Raw genomic sequence first — 18,712 nt, 5'->3', positions numbered from 1 at the left:
CCTGTGATTGGCTGGATGGTTGCTCAATCAGCCCAAAGTAATAAAATGCAAAGAATACTGTATACAAATCCACCATGTTACTCAGTATGGGTTTAGCTTGGAAAAGTGCGGGGGACAAAAATCTTCTTTTTGTTAACTGGAAAATGGGAGACTAATGCTACACCCAGCATTAGTCTCCCCTTTTCCGGTTAACATTTGGCGTAGTGAATAAACATAGCCTTTTGTGTGGGTTATTTTTGAAACAAAATGAATTGCTCTTGATGTTTATGCATTATCATTAGGGATTTACCGATAGAAAATATTTGTGTGCCGATACCATTGTTTTGCTGATTTACTGATGATTAAAGTTGCTGCTAGTGATTTTTTATGAAATGACATGCAGAAAACATTGCTATTACCTGTCAAATATCACAAAAATAGGTGCCATGAAATATCACTCCATTCTCTTTAACAGCCCTAGGTAAACCGTAGGCTTGGGATTGATGCCTTTTTCACAAATTGATAATCGGAAGATTTTCCCAATGATTATCGATATATACCGGGATATTTTCAGATATAGGCCTTGTCCACACTAATACATTTCCGTTTGAAAACGCATCTTTTTCTCTCCGTTTTGGCCCTCCGTCCACACTGAGATGGCGTTTATGTCTGCGAAAACGGAGCTTTTTGAAAACGCATTCCAAAGTGGATACATTTGAAAATGCTGTTTTCGCGTTGTAGTGTGGACTGTGAAAACGGATGCTTTCAAAAACGATGACACATTTTTAGTCATGTGACGCAGTCATGTGACCCATTCAGTCCAAAACAAGATGGTGGACGACGTTGTATCGCGGTTGTTTTGGCTTTGGTTTGATTGCATTGTTGAAGATTAAAGTCAGTTTGTACATCAGCTTACATTTCTTCAAAGGAGACGGGATGTTTACTCTCAGTTGTTGTTCAGTGGCGGAACGCGAGGACAGTTGCGTTTCAGACCGTACATTGCCGCGACATTTCAAAGAGGCGGAAAGTAAATAAACGGCTGACAGAAATGACGCATGTCAAAGCATCTTACGTTTTACTCATGCGCAGTACAGGGACGTGAGCGTTTTCAGACTTTTCAGTGTGGATGAGCAACTTTTGGAAAACACTTGAAAACGCTATAGACAGACAGCGTTTTGAAATGTATCCAGATTAATGTAGATGTAGCCTTAAATAGGGCTACCCGTTGCACAATAGTCTTTGTGTTTTCAAACATATTTCTCAACACAACTTTGGTAAAGTATTAGCGGCAAGGTAAATTAAAAGGGGCTGCACGACGTTTCTGGCAGACGACATGTCGCATTCTAAAATTCGAAATTATTTACGTACATACACATTGCAATCTCGCCGTCTCTTGAGGCTGCTCAAAAATCTTCTGCTCATCGGAGCTAATCTGGAATAGTTTTTCCATAAAATTTTTCCCAAATCATTATCAAAGGACAAAGATTATTTACTCTAGCCATCACTGGTTGATATATTGTGTATAAGTGTCTTTCATATAGCCTACACAATGTATTTTCAGTTACAAGTATGTCATTTTGTCAGCTTGAATGAAACCTCTTCACAGCTACAATATCTAATCATTAAGTTTGCGCAGTTAAACCAGTTTCATACACTAACCTGCAAACTCATCAACATCACTTTGTTCATTCTTGAAGTACAAAAACCTTTGTAACTTTTGTGTGTATGCATCCTATGCAAAAAGCTCTAAAATACCCATCCTGTGTTGTGATCTCTGTGCCTTGTGACCTGCTTCAGTGAATGTTATATCACCACCTTGTGGTCTTCCAAATCTATTACACCAAACATTCAACAGAAGCCCAACTGAGTGAATTGAAAAGCACGCAAATAAGCTTCTAATTTTATTGTTGGCTAATGTTAATATGTCGATGCCTCAAATAAATAGATAAAATAACATGCCGATTAATAATCGATATATTAATATTTTATGACATACCTCGTAAACAGCAGGGTAAAAGATGTCTGTAGGCCACATTCAGATCGTTTGTTTAGCTAATCAGAAGACTTTCTGCCTGTCAGACTGTGCACGTTCACAGGGTGGCTCATATCTGTTCGAAAAAGTGCTGGTAAGTTGTGCAGAATGCTCAGAGAGACCCTTTGCCCTCCATCTGCTCACAACAGTCACTTGTGTGTTTGTGTATATGCACGTGTCTTTGGAGTATGGGGTTTTGGAAAAGGGGCTGTAGCTAATCCAACGGCTGGTCTGGTGGAAGTTCCGGAATGGCTAAAATAACTTACAGCACCTTTACACAACTTTGAAAGAAATGTAAATAACATTTTGTTCTCTATGTCTATACATGTTTTCCATATTTCAGAGTAACTGGTCTCTGTTTTAAACAAAACTAATTTACATAAAGTTAATTATAAAAAAAAAAAGTACATTCTTAACTCACATAAACTGATTACCAAATGATTAAGCTTGTCCCTTCTTAGCTGAAGCAGTCCCTGCTTAAGCTTTAACAAACTTGTCACAGCATATTGCTCGAGCTGTAAGGTGAGTACTTAAATGAGTTGTGTTAAAAGTTTTAGCCTAACGGTAGTTCCACCATGAAATTCCAGCTTCCAAATTGCAACTCTGCTGTCATTGTCATCCAGTTCAAAGTAATTCCACACAAGAGACATTTTCTTTTACACACAGCACGAGTTGTAGACTAATTGTCTGATGTTTTTTTTTTTTGCCCCCTTTTGATTGACATGAAATAATCGTCTAATATCATCAGCTGTTTTTTAAAGAATCATAATTGCTTTTATTGGCTGACACATCTATGCATCTCTAATCAACTTCTGGTTAATAAGCATAGTTGGAGGTTCACCTTTTGGACCTGTTGCTGAATAGTTGAGAAGCAGTTGCTTCTCACTTTACACTGACTATCAGTTTTATCTGTATGGAAATGGCTATTATTCTGTGTCCCTATCTCAACTGACTCGCAGACTTATTCAAATGTTCCGGAAAAGTAAAGTGTTGTTATGCTATCTCTGTTTGCCATCCTGGAGAGTTTGAGTGATGCGATCTGTAGTGGAGCATACGCCGTAGGCCTGTTAACAATATGACTTGTGAAGTTACCAGTGGGTTACTGAGAAAAAAAAGAAAAGACTTGCATCTGCTTATGAAAATACAGCTGGAGGTTTTAATGGAATATTCTGGGTTCAATACAAGTTAAGCTCAATCGACAGCATTTGTGGCATAATGTTGATTACCACAAAAAATAATTTCAACTTGTCCCTCCTTTTCTTTAAAAAAATAAAGCAGAAATCGATGTTACAGTGAGGTGCTTACAATAGAAGTGAATGGGGGAATTTTTTAGAGGGTTTAAACAGAAGTATGAAGCTTATAATTTTATAAAAGCAGTTACATTAATTCTTCTGTTAAAACTTGTGCAATTTGAGCTGTAAATTTGTTTAAATACACATTTTTACAGTCATTTTAGGGTTTTAGAGGCTGTTGTCATGGCAACAAAGTTGTAAAATTGTCTATAACTTTACACAGAAAAGGTTAGCGATTTTATCACACTAAAATCATATTAACGTGCATACTTTTGACGTCTTGTGGATATACTTTTGAAACATTGAGGAGTTTAACGTTCACTGATTGGCTTTTTTCTCTTCCATTGTAAGTGCCTCAATGTAACCTTGCAACAGTGCCCGTCCACTTTTGTCTTTGTTCCGGAAGTATTTTTTCATTCATTTTTTTTCCAAAGGGATTTAATTAAATCCTTCATAAAAGATGAAGCAAACCAACCAGCTCTGAGGTGAATCACAACATACAGACTTTGATTTGCAGCATTCGATTTAAAAAAAATAAAAATAAAAAAGTATACGAAAATAGGGCAAAAAGACAAAAGTACAAGACTGTGTACTTGGTGTCTTTATTGAGGGAAAGAACTACATGAGTAGTGTAGTTCTAATCAGGAATTAAACTATTAAACACAATTTTTTAAATATTAGGTTGAAATGACACAGACTGATGGTTTCAGTGGAAACATATAATATCGATTAACAACCTTGTAGCTCATGGTAGGTCTTTATTGAAAAATTATTGGTTATCGCTAAAAATCAGTTCATCTTCGGAGAAAATGAATGAAATTTTTGCTTTCGGAAACCGAACTGTTGCACTCTACAGGATTCATTCTTGCATAGTGAAACTGAGATCTTCTTATGCATTTACATTTATTCATTTGGCAGATGCTTTTATCCAAAGCGACTTACAAAAGAGGAAAACATAAGTGAATCATCTTAGGAGACAGTGGTATGAAAAGTGCTGTATTACAAAGTTTCACTAGCATCAGAATAGTATTCAAAACTGAATAAAGTGCAACAGGAAAAACATTTTTATTTGTTTTTTAATGACTGGTTAAGTGCTCATGGAAAAGATGTGTTTTTAGTCATTTTTTGAAGACAGAGAGTGAGTCAGCTTCACGGATGGAGTTGGGAAGGTCGTTCCACCAATGTGGTACGATGAAGCTGAAAGTCTGGGAAAGTGTTTTGGTGCCTCTTTGTGTTGGTACAACAAGGCGACGTTCCTTAGCCGACCACAGGCTTTTAGTGGGCGCGTAGCTCTGCATAAATGATTTTAGGTATGCTGGAGCAGACCCAGTGACTGTTCTGTATGCCAGCATCAGAGCCTTGAATTTGATACGCGCATCAACCGGCAGTCAGTGGAGAGAGACAAGGAGTGGTGTAACATGCGCTCTCTTTGGTTCATTAAAGACCAGACGTGCTGCTGCATTCTGGATCATTTGCAGGGGTCTAATTGCACATGCAGGGAGGCCTGCAATGAGAGCGTTACAGTAGTCCAATCTAGTTATGACAAGTGACTGGACAAGCAGTTGTGTGGCATGTTCAGAGAGGAAGGGCCTTATCTTCCTGATATTGCAGAGTGTAAATCTGCATGATCTTGCAGTCTTTGAGATGTGGTCTGTGAAATTTAGTCTGTTGTCGATGGTTACCCCTAGATTTCTGACCGATTTGGAAGGCGTTACTGTAGTTATGCCTAGGTCATTAAAGCAAAAACAAAATAAAATAATATATATATACAGTGTGTGTGTGTGTGTGTGTGTGTGTGTGTGTGTATATATATATATAAATAATATAATATAATATAATATATATAAATGGACTCAATACAATGTACTAAAAACCTACAGGTCATCTATTCCATAAGATATAATTAAATTGCCTGAAAGTCAATTTTAGGCCTATTTCATCACATTTTGTTTTATTCTTGGCATAAATTAGAATTTCAGCCCTAGCATTAGTTTTATCCTGCTCAAACTGTTGGTAAAATTTAATAACTTTGAATGAACTCGGTAATAAATGCTTGACAAGTCTGCATCACCATGATATGCATTCCCCCAGTAGAAACCACAGCATTTTCATCCCAGTAAAGTGTATTTACATAGTAGTACACCTGAATGAAAAGCAGGCACTATAGCAAACTAATGTCCTTACTATGCCTGTCACACATTTTAAGATAATATTGTCTAGCCCTGCAATTTCAGTGATGTAGTCTGCCTATCTTTGCTTGGCCGTACACTGTGGTTTTGTGTATCTGTGTAATTTGTCTTGCGTTCATAGCCTAGCTATGAAATGTGATATTCTATGAGGGCTGCCTCTTCCATTATCTCAGAGAAACCTCTCAAAAAATAGAGCTATGCATCCAGACACCATACACTGTACTACATAGAAGGGTTGCTTGGTATACCGTGCATTTCACTATACTAACGAAATATCGCAATGCCAAAAAATTTAAAACGGTACGATATCATCTTGTTGTTCATTTCGGTACCATATTAAAATATGCTGCCATTAGCAAAATGTAATGTAATGTGAGAGTTTTGAAATGAAATCAAAGACCATTTGAAAATAATAATAAAAAAAAGTCTCGATATGGCCAAGTGTGATAATTAAACAGGAGAATTTAACATGCGCACCACAGAATGAATGAGAGGCTCTGCTCTGTCATCTCCATCACACACACAAGCAGGCGTACACACAAACACAACACACACTACTAATGCTTTATTTTCATGCAGTGTGTCCAATAGTATCCATCTGCAGAGCCGCAGTGTGTTTAGAGTATAATCGGCTGTGAACTCTCAAATTCACTGTTGCAGCTTGGAGATTTCATCTTGCGAGTCGCGGGAAGCTTGATATAACGAACCCTTCACAAACAGGAAGTACTTCAAAGGTCTTTCAAAATAAAAGTCCTGCTGAAATAAGCGCTCTATTCAACCAGATGTGTGAAATTGAAGACATTACGACAGAAAAATATTACTACTGTATAAACGTGTAATATTCAAAGTAGTCGCAATAATACTCATAATAACAATAATATATTATTAAATGGTTATATTATTAGTGTTATTATCTGTAAGCAATATCACAAAAGCAAGTGTACTGAATATCAGCATGTTGTGATTCAGCCATGGCAGCCTTTTGCCTCAGGTAATCAGATTGTTTTCATTTAATGTTGTCATTAATAATGTAAAGTTCTGTTCTGCATGTCTTTTCTTTTCTTTTTTTTTTTTAACCAAATATAATATATTTTATTATTGTTGAAATATTATTATGGCTCTATATTGTTGCAAATTATTATATTTTCACTTGATTGAAGCTGTACAGTATTTATTTGATTAAACACAATTTGATCAAATGTTTAATTAAAACATTTGACATGGAATCCAGAAAAATTAAAAAAGAAAATGCATAATTTGTATCTGTAAGTTTATGCAGGCCTAAAGCTTGTTTCGGTGCATCCCTACTTTTTCTCCCTCCTGCTCTAGTGTACAAAGGGGCTGCTGTGCCTTGTTAAAACTGTGTATGTTTACAGTTTCAGTAGTGTTACCAATGTTGCCTATATGCTTACATAAAATACAGCCTATTGCAACAGTACTTGCTAGGAGAAGAAATTAGATAGTAAGCGATTTAGGGTTCGGGCTTAAAATCTAATGGTATCGTTCGGGCCAGGTAGGGTCTCGGGTTCGGATTTCATTTTAAGGCCCGTGCAGACCTCTATGGCAGATTTCTGTGCATACCCTCAGATTAAATCCTGCAGGCGCCCATGCCTCATGAATGCCATCTGTTTTGTGAAGTGCACCAGTCCCTCCTGCAGCAAAGCACCCCCACAACATGATTCTGCCACCCCCATGCTTCACGGTTGGGATGGTGTTCTTAGGCTTGCAAACCTCACACGTTTTCCTCCAAACATAACGATGGTCATTATGGCCAAACAGTTACATTTTTATCAGACCAGAGGACATTTCTCCAAAAAGTGAGATCTTTGTCCCCATGTGCACTTGCAAACTGTAGTCTGGCTTTTTTTATGGCCATTTTGGAGCAGTGGCTTCTTCCTTGCTGAGCAGCCTTTCAGGTTATGTCGAGATATAGGACTCGTTTTACTGTGGATATAGATACTTGTCTACCTGTTTCCTCCACCATCTTAACAAGGCCCTTTGCTGTTGTTCTGGAATTGATTTGCACTTTTCGCACCAAACTACGTTCATCTCAAGGAGACCGAATACGTCTCCTTCCTGAGCGGTATGATAGCTTCATGTTTCCATGGTGTTTATACTTGCATACTATTGTTTGTACAGATGAACGTGGTACCTTCAGGCATTTGGAAATTGCTCCCAAGGATGAACCAGACTTGGCTGATTTCTTTTGATTTTCCCATGATGTCAGTGTCAAGCAAAGAGGTGCTAATTGCCTAAAGGCTTGACATCATTTTCTGGAATTTTCTAAGCTGCTTAAAGGCACAGTTAACTTACTGTATGTAAACTTCTGACCCACTGGAATTGGTGTTGTAGTCAATTAAAAGTGGAACAATCTGTCTGTAAACAATTGTTGGAAAAATTACTTGTCATGCACAAAGTAGATGTCCTAAACGACTTGCCAAAATTAGTTTGTTAATATGAAATCTGTGGAGTGGTTAAAAAATGAGTTTTAATGACTTCAGCCTAAGTGTATGTAAACTTCTGACTTCAACTGTACATAGTCCTATTAGCAACTCCTCTCTGCCAACTGCTCTCAACAGCTTGATCTGTTTAGCCATCTACAACATAGTTTGCTATGCAATATTAAGTTTTAGATAGAGATGATTTGTGAAATAAGAAACTAAACTTATTTCCATGGCTTGTTTGAGGATGAATTATGTATAAAGATTGTGTAGATATGCTCTTTACTTTAGTAGTGTTGTTTTCCTATTGTAAGACACATAGGCTGTATGAAGCATAAAACAGTGAATATGCAGATGTTGCAGTGTCAGTCTTGCAATAACTTGCATTACAAAAGAGGACAAATGTTGTATCAGTGCGTCACTCATTGTAAATATTTTGTTTAATATATTTAGCTAGCCAAACATAATTTCATTTACTGGACTCTTTTTCAACATCTTCCTGAAATAGGAGCTTTATTTCCTCCACATGTTGTGCCCCCTTTTTAAATAGTTATTTGAGTGATTCATTCTGAGACTGTGCAAAAGGTGTTTGCTTGTATTTTAAAATCTAAGTTTCAGTTTCAGTGTAATTTTCTGTAACAGAATAGCCTGAGGTTGTCTAATGATAAACTGGCTTCTGTTTCTCTAGTTGCTGAGGAAAAAAGCACAAATAGATACATGGGGATTTAATAGGTTGACTGAGTCCATTTGCGTTTGTTTTCTTTTTATAATTATTTGGGCAAATTGATTAATTTTCTATCGATACCCGACATAGAAGTTAACATCATTAGACAGTCGTGCCTGTGCATATTATTTGTCCGGTTTGATGTTTCATTGCATTAAACAAGTCCCACCATCCACAGACCTAGTCATAATTACACAATGAAAACCATTTTGTTGATCCCACATGCTTTCGCTGCCTTATTTATACAGGAATATTCTATTGTACTATTAACTGTTTACTGTCATGGCAACTGAGCTGGTTTGAGGCTTGGAATTTATTGATTTGTTTGTTTGTGTAGCCCATTACTTGTTCTCTTATCTTTACTCTTAATTCAGTCAAAGAGCCACATCTCACATCTGAAGGGCTGACGTTTAACGCAATGTCACCTTTCAAGAACAATCTAACGCCTAAGATTACATTTTTAAAATGAGCTAAACTCTGTCGGAGATTCTGTGCATTCATGGTTGTGGTTTCCCTTCCACTTTGTGTTATGTATCAATAACTCCTCATTGAGACTTCAAAGGCATTCCTTCAGGTTGGTGTATGTTTTCCCTCCTGACATTTGAAGTCCTCGGAGGCTTCACCTCTCCCCTAAAATCCTCATGTTTGTGTTGCTTGTCTGCTATAGTTTGTGTTTATGGGAAAATTAGGCATTAGGAATGTAAAGGAACTTTCATAAGATGACGGGCTATCATCTGCGCACATAGATGCCAGTGTAAGTCAAATAAACATGAATTTGTATAGCCAAGTGCACACAACATTCTCCAGCAGTTACACTGTTGACTAGCTTTTGTTTCTGACAACGGAGTAAGGTTTTACCCAAACAAATGTGCATTAGCTTTTCTTTTAAACAGTCAAACTTGCCAACACTGGTTCTGATTGGCAGTTTGCTGTTATTTCCAGCACATTTATACACAGCAAACAGGGCTGTTGGCAGCCTATGACTGGCAGAATATACACTCTTGAACCCACTGATTCTTGCATGATTCATATATTCACGGACCAGTTACATTACCTCGTAATCCACTTACTAGTTACACAGGGTGTTTTAGTACTTACACCGATCAGCCACAACATTAAAACCACCTGACTAATATTGTGTAGGTCCCCCTCGTGCCGCCAAAACAGCGCCAACCTGTATCTCAGAATAGCATTCTGAGATGATTTTATTCTCATCACAATTGTACAGAGCGGTTATCTTTGTCAGTTCGAACCAGTCTGGCCATTCTCTGTTGACCTCTCTCATCAACAAGGCGTTTCCGTCCACAGAACTGCCGCTCACTGGATGTTTTTTGGTTTTGGCACCATTCTGAGTAAATTCTAGAGACTGTTGTGTGTGAAAATCCCAGGAGATCAGCAGTTACAGAAATACTCAAACCAGCCCATCTGGCACCAACACCTTTTTGATGAGAGAGGTCAACAGAGAATGGCCAGACTGGTTCAAACTGACAAAGTCTACAGTAACAACTCTGTACCAACTTTGTAGTCACACCAGTGCAACGTCTTGCAAAGTTTAATCGCACTATTAGGAAAAATTGTCGCAAAACGCCTTCGATTCGATATGGATTCATATGGGTAAATTTCAGTTATAATGTCACTTTTGCTTATATATTAAAGAAATTCTCTCCCAGCTAATTCTGTGATTTATACAGGGGACCATCTAACTAGGTACATTACGAAAACATACATTTTACAAATTATATTTTATTAGTTTTCCATCATTTTGGTCACATTTTGGCTTTTTAAAAATGAACAAATCCATATATTCAATGCTAACACTTTACAATAAGGTTCCATTTGTTATCATTAGTTAAAAACATTAGTTAACATGAAATAACAATGAACAATACTTAAGTATTTATCTTAGTTAATGTTAATTTCAACATATACTAATACATTTTTAAAATCAAAAGTTGTATTAGTTAACATTAGTTAATGCACTATGAACTAACAATGAACAGTTGTATTTTTATTAATAAACATTAACAACGATTAATAAATGTTGTAACAAATATATTGTTAATTGTTTATTCATGATAACTAATGCATTTACTAATGTTAACAAATGGAACCTTATTGTAAAGTGTAACCTATTCAATTAATAAATAAGATATTATATTTCATATATAAAAATGTTTGTTTTATGTTTATTGTTTAATAGCATAATTTGTACTATTAACAAGTTTTTGTTCTGATTTGTTGAACACGTGCTAAAACCGGTACTGTCTCTTTAACAAAAAACAGCATTTCTGTAAAGAGCATCTTTAGATGAACGCATGTTAACGAGAGAGACTCAAATGGCTCATTTGTGCCATGCATTATTAGATTTAAAATGAAAATAAATGTGTATTTTTTGTTGTTTTTGATCAACAACTGACTGTAAAGAATAGAGAGGGTATTAAGAGACATTTTGCAGAGACAAATGAGTCGCCTGGATCTTGTCTTTGGACACGCATTACACGGAACAACTTTTACTATTAACATGCTGTGAAAGGATCTCGCTGCTGAATACTCCACCACTATACTACACAGTTACTAGTGAGTGAAATGTAAACATTTACCAGCTGGTTGCCAAATATATACATTTTTAGTTGCAAAGAGCGAAATTTGGTTGCTAATGCGAGTGATTTCCTCTCATTGTAGTAAAGTGGTGCGCACAGAGTAAAACATCGATCTTGGGATTTGAGAATCAATATCGAGATCGTTGAAATGAAGATCGCGATGCATCGGAAAATCTAAATATTTAGATGCTTAGATGATCAAAAAAATAACTTATTTGACACAAACATGAAATGCAACCACACATTTAGCCTGTATTAAATATGAATGAATTGCAGTTAGGTAAAAAAATAAAAATATAAATGCATTGTGTGTGTGTGTGTGTGTGTGTGTGTGTGTGTGTGTGTGTGTGTAGATGTACTTCAGCCACCACAGAAGACCATTTTTGACCCTGCAAAACACTGACAAAGCACTCACTTTTGACACTTTTCAGTACTTATTTGTAATGGTTAATATTCTCTCCAGTGTGTAACTGCATAATGTATATGAGAAGCACGGTATCTGTGGATTTTACGTTTGATATTACACCACATTTCTCTGTTGAATTAGTGACAAAATAGTTCACAAACAATACAGTCAAAATGTAATTGTCCTATTGCTGTGATAACTCCACACCCCCTTTTCAACTACAAAGCTTGTTTAATGGGTGTGACATTATTTCAGCTTTTAAACTTTTGATCTATTCATTTGAAATAGGCCTAGACTAGTTTATCTACTATTTTGTTCAGGGGAAATATAAACTTACAATTGGAAATATAAATATGAAAGCAAATTTGTAAACTTTCCATGTTTAGTAAATCCTCTGCTCACTAATTGTTTTGTGGACCTAATCAACTTCACCTCTAACACCAATTTGTAATGTGTCCTTGGTGTGTATCTGGCGTTATCGTCCTCTGTTAAACTAAAAAACTCTCTGCCAGCCGAAACAGGCATCAGCTGTGTTAGCAGCACTAAATAACAAGCACTAAAGTCCCACGAGCTCTGTTCTGGTTCACATTCATGTCAGGAGAGGGGTTGCTTGTTTGTCTAGAGATTTTCTTCGCTGTTTACTCTAGCTGTGTTGCTTTTTGAGCCGTTCCCCCGCCCTTTCCCAGCTGTTTACATAAGGCCCTCCCTGTGTTATTATGGCACCTGCCAGATCTGCAGATCGTACCACCTGGTTAATGTTAAATGACTCCAGAAGGAAGATGTGTTTGTTAATAAACACCAAGCCCAGGGACCCAGTGTTTACTGTAGTCATGGTGGCAATCAGTTATTTAACAAATATCGGCCCCTGCTTCCTTGTGTGGGAGAGTGTTTAACCATGTCCAAACCGGTGAAAATGTGCAGCCAGTGAAAGGAGAGCTCTGTAATTGTCTTTAAGTGTTTGGGATTGAAAGAACCATGTTTTTATGAAGTTAAGTGTTCTTAATGTGATTAGGATTGGGTGAAAAGAAAATGTACTGTACTGTATTGATGACACTACAAATAACACTTGCCCACACAGCTACATTGTCCTAAATGGGTTATTTTAAGCTTTATGAAACACAAGGAGACAGGTTACACCAATTGCCATAAGAACCTGCTTAGCATAGTTGTGCATAAATTAGTAATGTGTTTTCTTTAAGTTATTAAACCAGCATCTGTGATACTAAAAATGAGCCACAGTTAGTACTCTGGCCTTTCTCTTTGCTGATTGTATCAGGCGGCAAGGAATGTTTTCTTTGTTCGTGTCAGTTTTTTGTAAACACACTGATGCGATCAGGCTGTTTCACACAGATGTTTGCCAAAATTAAGAAAGGAAGAAGCAGGATATTGATTGTTTAAACCGATTTCTGTCCATCCAAAGACTCCCTAGTCAAAGACAAGGTGCATAGAAGGTTCACTTCAGTCTTGGTACAACTTTTTGCAACAAATCTGCTGCTTGGCACAGCAAATACTGTTCTTTATTAGCAATGCCTATAAGGGGGAACTTGTCGACCAATGGGAAGTTGCTTGGTTTGGTAGTGAACTCTGTGTGGGCGGTGCGTCGTACACCGCAACACTGAATATTCACAGTGGACAAGGATATCACTTTAGCGGTGTGTTTCTTTTTAACTTAAGTCTAAAGAGAGTATAAAGTGCAGCATTAAAAAGAGGCTGCTTGACAGCTATTTTTGCTGGTTTCACACACGCTCAACGTCCGCTCACGCCACCTTCACCTGCGGAATTTCATTGTGAAAAGTTAGGTGTTACCGCGTCTTAAAGATGGCATGAAGCGGAAGTTGTGACTGACCTAGCTTCTGTATTGTGACGTATTTCAGAGTGAAACAGTTTATCGAACAAGAAAAAAATGTAGGGTGGGGACTTAAGTTTATCCATTGGCTGTTGATTGGATTGTGAAAAGTGGGCGTTGCAGACCGGAGTGGAGGCGGATCTGAATGCGAGTTTGCAGTCGACACACAGACATAAACACACACCCCCTTCCACCATGCTGCTCGAGCCAGAGCCGGTTACCTGGGAGTTTAAGCAATCTCAACACACTGATAATAGCACATTGCGGTCTTTGTTTACGAAGAGGCTGTAGCCATTGAAGAACGAGCGAGTAAAAGATCTCAATATTTTAACTTTTTGAATCAAAATACAGTAAATATAAATGGAAAAAACACTTATTCTTGCTGTACATCCCAAGATATCTGCATTTTAAAATATGAATACACTCCATAGGCATCCGAGTCGCATTGGATTCAGTAGTGATCACCTCAGCAGTTCAAGCGTGAAATGTCTCCATCACAACGGCGAATTCACCGTTATTCCTCCTCCTTCAAAATGTCAATTCAAGCCAGCTGGCCCGTAACCAAGGAAGTTTGGGGAAAGGAACGTGAGTTTTTCGGGGGGAAGCCGAAAATACACTTCACCTCTGCATTAGCTGCTTTGACGTCAAGTTTGTTTACAAGACTTTTGAAGGGGCGGAGTTAAAACTGACTACCTCTTGCACACACCAGTAGAGAAGAGTCAGTCATTTCACCGTAAGAGCAAGTTATGGAAATTTGATGAAAGTTTACGAGGTCACATTTTTTTTTTTTTTATAAAATAGAAAATATGCATGGATGAATCCTTCACAATAAGACCAGTATCATGCGTTAATAAAATAAATAGGGTCAATTTTGATTTCATGCCAACTAAGCAGTCGGACTATGGGAAAATCCCATAGATTTACATTGAAATAAGGACTTTAGCTTATCTAGGGACATGAATATTATAGAGACTTGGCACTCATTTGACTTGGGCCAGTAAGCAACCACCCAGAACACCCTAGCAACCACCCAGAACACCCTAGCAACCATGTATATGTGTGCTAAAATCCACTCTGAACTCTTAAGCAACTGTACAAACCGTGGAACTGGGGTCTAAAGTGTCATGAAAACAATGTCACAATGAAAAAAAATCTTAATGGCCCTAAAAAATAGGCTTATTTTTTTTTTTTTATAGGCAAAATATAGTTTATTTGTTTTTTGATTTGGAGTCAAAAGTGAACTTGTCATCTTCTTGACAAATTTTGTGAGTCACCCTATTGTGCTGTTGTAAAACAGTAGTTCTTTGTTAGCATTGTAACTCCTTTTCTAAAGGCTTAATTGAATCTTGGCTGCAAAATTTTACTCTTATCTAAGACATCCATCAGTATGACTTGTTTTTGTGAGTGTGTGGCATTAAACATGTTTGTTGGCTTCAGATGCTGCAAATTCTCTGAAGGGTTTGTTTATATTGCAGCTATTATATTTGTGAGTAGTACAAACAAAAATGTTTGTTTTGTGATGTCAGTTCTACTGGCACGCATGTTTTGTCATGATCTAGTCTGTGTCTAGATCTATATCATGTGTATGGGAAAAAAGAAAGAAAAAGGGTTGCCAAAGCATGACGGACACTTTTGTGTGTCACAAATAATTTTGCTGTTTTGCTGACAGTCTTGTGTATTTCAGGTTGTCATACCGACATGCTGGAGTCCAAGACTGATCAAACAACCAATAGCAGTCCAGCTGGGCAGGAATGTCAGAGCACAGAGAGTGAGAAGAGAGAAAATTCTTCGTCACAGTCACTCACAACCCAGATCCTGCAAACACAAGTGAGTGCCTTCAGTTTCTTTCTTACTCAAACACATTACACTAGCAGTCAGCGCCAACACTCTCTCTCGTCGGCCACAGAGAAACATGGAGGAACAAAAAAACAACTATCGGCATAGATTTATGCAGATAACCAATAAGTCCAAAAAGTAACTATCAACACAGATTAATCAGTCTACCTCTGTTAATATGGTTTTTCCTGTTCCAGCTTAATATACCACTGCAAGTAATCCATTGAAAAGTGTAAATATTGTTCATTTGTGGTGGTATCAAAACATTGCTCTGTTTGTTTGAGCATCCCGACCAGCCTGACACAGCAACACTGGCTCAACAAATGGTCTACGTTTGTGACAGGATGACCTGTTTGGCCGAACAGTGGCAGATGGTGAGAGTGCTCATGAAAACATTTTTTTGGATGTGCCCATTGTATGGTGATGCTAGTGGTGCACAAATGACTTGGCCTATTTCACGTTTATATTTTAAAGGCTGACATTTAGGCAGTGTTCCAGGAAAGACTTTCTCAAAGCAATTAAATTTTCATAGCAAAGTCAACATTTGTTGCACAATAGCTTTGTTGCCCATTTGAAAGATTGAGCAATCGATGACACAGCCTTGTTTTAATGTGAGGGTTAATCATTCATTTGAAATCGTTGACATGTGTTTTCTGAGGTGAATCAGAAGTGAGCTCAGTGAGCTCAGTTCCGTTTCTCATCAATACTTTCACATTGTCACTAAAAGTCATTATGGAGCCAAAGCTTTTCTCTCCCTGTATCTTGTGTGCAAAACAGGCACACATGCTACATTGCGACCGAACAGTCACTAAGTAACAGAGATTCATGCTGAGAGTACCCAAATATTGCTCCAATGCTTCATGCTCAGATTCCAGATGTATGATATCACCGCACTCGCCCGCAGCCTTTTGAATATTGGCCAGACAGCTGTGGGTTCCATATAAAAAAATAAAATAAAATAAAAAATCAGATCTTGTAAACTCTCTCTGCTATATAATTTTCTTCTCCCAATGATTACTGTGACATGATCTGTCTGCTTTCCCTGACACTATTCTATTGAAGTTTCCCATATCCGTTTGCTTGTCTCTCCACCCTTTTTTTGAATTGGGGAGTTCCACAGGGCCAGATGTTTGACCTTTCCGAGGTGTAAGAGGTCATATCTGAGAGGATGGTCCCAGCACTGTGGATATTTTTTGCATGCACTATTTGCATTAGTCTTTCCTTGATTCTATCTGGTGGGCCTCACAATAGGGGAAGTAAGACAAAAGCAACCAAGGGAGAGCGATGTTCCTTTCAACAACTTTTGAGTTCGACTGCTGTGTCGTTCTGGTTTATTTACTTTACGATGACCGTTTCCTGACGACTGTTTTTGTGACTGTTGTTTTCGATTTCAAAAGTACAGGTGTATTGAAATGCAGGGCCGGTTTAGATTCAAGGTTCCCACTGTTCTGGAGAACTTGATAATTATGGTTTTCCCAGTCTGGGAGAAATAATGAAAATGTATGGACATTTCTATAGTGAATATAATTTTTTCTAGCTATGATCTGCTCAAATATTTTGTTGGCTAAAATTTATTTATTTATTTATTTCAGTGCAATTTCTATTAAATTACTTTTAAAAATACTTATCTATGACTTAGAAAAGACATAGAAAAGTCATTCTTTGGTCAAAAGTTGTAGGAACACAGTGAAATATTTTTAAAAGAATTATCCTAATGTTCTTCCATATGCATATTACTGTTTGATATTTTTCTGAGGAATGTGTGATAGGATCCTATCACAAAGGAAATACTGTTGTTGGTAGAGTCAAAGGTTGAATCCTCCACAATACACTTGCATTACACAATGTGTGACTGTTATAGTAGCATGTTCAGCCAGTTTTGATAAAATAAAATAGCTGACAATCATCATTGTAATGCTGTGGTCCACTCATAGTAATAAACAAATAAAAAAAAAGGAAAATTCAGTCATCATTTACTCACCCTCATGTTGTTCAAAACAAATATGACTTTCTTCTTTCCACTGAACACTAAAGGCCCCCGATATACTTCCAGAGAAGTTCTTCTTCATTCAGAGGTAAAATGAAGTTCAAAACAGTTGAGCAATGGTATACTGTTTGCAAACATTCATACTCCTGCCACACTGCTGTAGGAGGCATTTAGAGGATCATTTAAATATGAGGATGCAACATGTAAATGTACCTTACATGTAGTGGTTGGCCGATGCCGATATCCAGAGAGCAAAGTTGCCGATACAATGCCGATATATCACACAATTTAATAAAGTAAATAACATAAACATAAAATTGCAAAAAAAATGAAACTCTTATTTAGCACTTTATTTACTCAATTTCACACAAACTTTGTAAAAAAGAATCTAAAAAAATATTGCATTTTAAAAGGTAGATAGCAGTTTCTTCTGATTTTTATTTAGTGATCAAATTTTAGTAATTTATTTTACATGAAGAAATTGTTAATATATTAGTAAGAAGGAAATAACAGTACACACAGTAGTCCAGCAACCATGGATGGTATGTCCACATTTAGCAATCACATTTACTAAAAAAAATACTGAATATAACCAATTGTACATACAGTGCATAGTGAATAAGATAATTACTTATAGCACACGTGAAGTGCTTTTACCTTGATGTTGCACCAGAGTCTATTTAGCAGAGATGGGCCACTTATATTAAAATGAATGGGAGAAATTAACCCAACTGCAGCCAACGGTCAATGGATGTAGATAGGAAGTCCCGCCTTACAGGTAAAAGAGCCAATCACCTTTTAGAGACAGACATCGCCTGTCAATAAACTCGAGAACGTGCATGCGCATTAGCTATAAATGCTGGGAAAATTGCTTTTTTTTTTTTTTTTTTTTTTTTTTTTTGCGTAATCTGGGGTAAAGAAGCACCATTTATGATACAAGTGTTGTCAGATTTTACTGCTGATTTGAAATATGTCCTTTGATCTTAATCTTGACCAACCGTTTTGGAGATTTTGGACTTTCCCCATTCAAGTAGATAGGAGCTGCACTGTCATGACTGGAAATAGCCTCCCGAGAGTGTTCCAGACATGGCCGACACTGGACTGACTTGCTAGAAAGACTTTGGTTGCACTAACACGCTAATGCGGATACAGCGAGCAGCAGCAATCTCCTGACAGTTTAAACAGCCTGGATCGCCTGCTTGGATTGTTGCCATGATTTGTGAATCAGAGGAACTTTTGATCCTGATCCTGAAGTTTTGATTCTGGCTGATAGAATATGCGCTTCAGAGGAAGATATTAGATGAGCGCTCGACGGGAAGAAAATGCTGGATTTTCGTGAGGTTCGTGAATTATATTTGTTTAAATGAGATATCTGCATAT

At 37.3% G+C, this 18,712-nt stretch overlaps 2 protein-coding genes across 4 annotated transcripts in view; both read left to right on the top strand.

Moving 5' to 3' along the window:
• LOC127420231 (forkhead box protein P1-B-like) overlaps positions 1-18,712 on the top strand; it is a 57,891-nt gene that overhangs the window by 3,608 nt on the left and 35,571 nt on the right. For all 3 annotated transcript variants that reach the window (XM_051662301.1, XM_051662302.1, XM_051662303.1), the window contains one exon: positions 15,194-15,336. In XM_051662301.1, coding sequence (XP_051518261.1) covers positions 15,208-15,336 — 129 coding nt within the window. In that variant the 5' untranslated portion in view covers positions 15,194-15,207. The remainder of the gene's footprint in view (positions 1-15,193; positions 15,337-18,712) is intronic.
• LOC127420260 (forkhead box protein P1-B-like) overlaps positions 15,208-18,712 on the top strand; it is a 120,539-nt gene continuing 117,034 nt past the window's right edge. Inside the window, exon 1 of the mRNA XM_051662341.1 lies at positions 15,208-15,336. Within this exon, the coding sequence (XP_051518301.1) occupies positions 15,208-15,336 (129 nt within the window). The remainder of the gene's footprint in view (positions 15,337-18,712) is intronic.

The sequence above is a fragment of the Myxocyprinus asiaticus genome, chromosome 29 (genome assembly GCF_019703515.2).
Source record: "Myxocyprinus asiaticus isolate MX2 ecotype Aquarium Trade chromosome 29, UBuf_Myxa_2, whole genome shotgun sequence".
Lineage (NCBI taxonomy): Eukaryota > Metazoa > Chordata > Actinopteri > Cypriniformes > Catostomidae > Myxocyprinus > Myxocyprinus asiaticus.
This window is presented reverse-complemented; position numbering and strand designations above follow the sequence as displayed.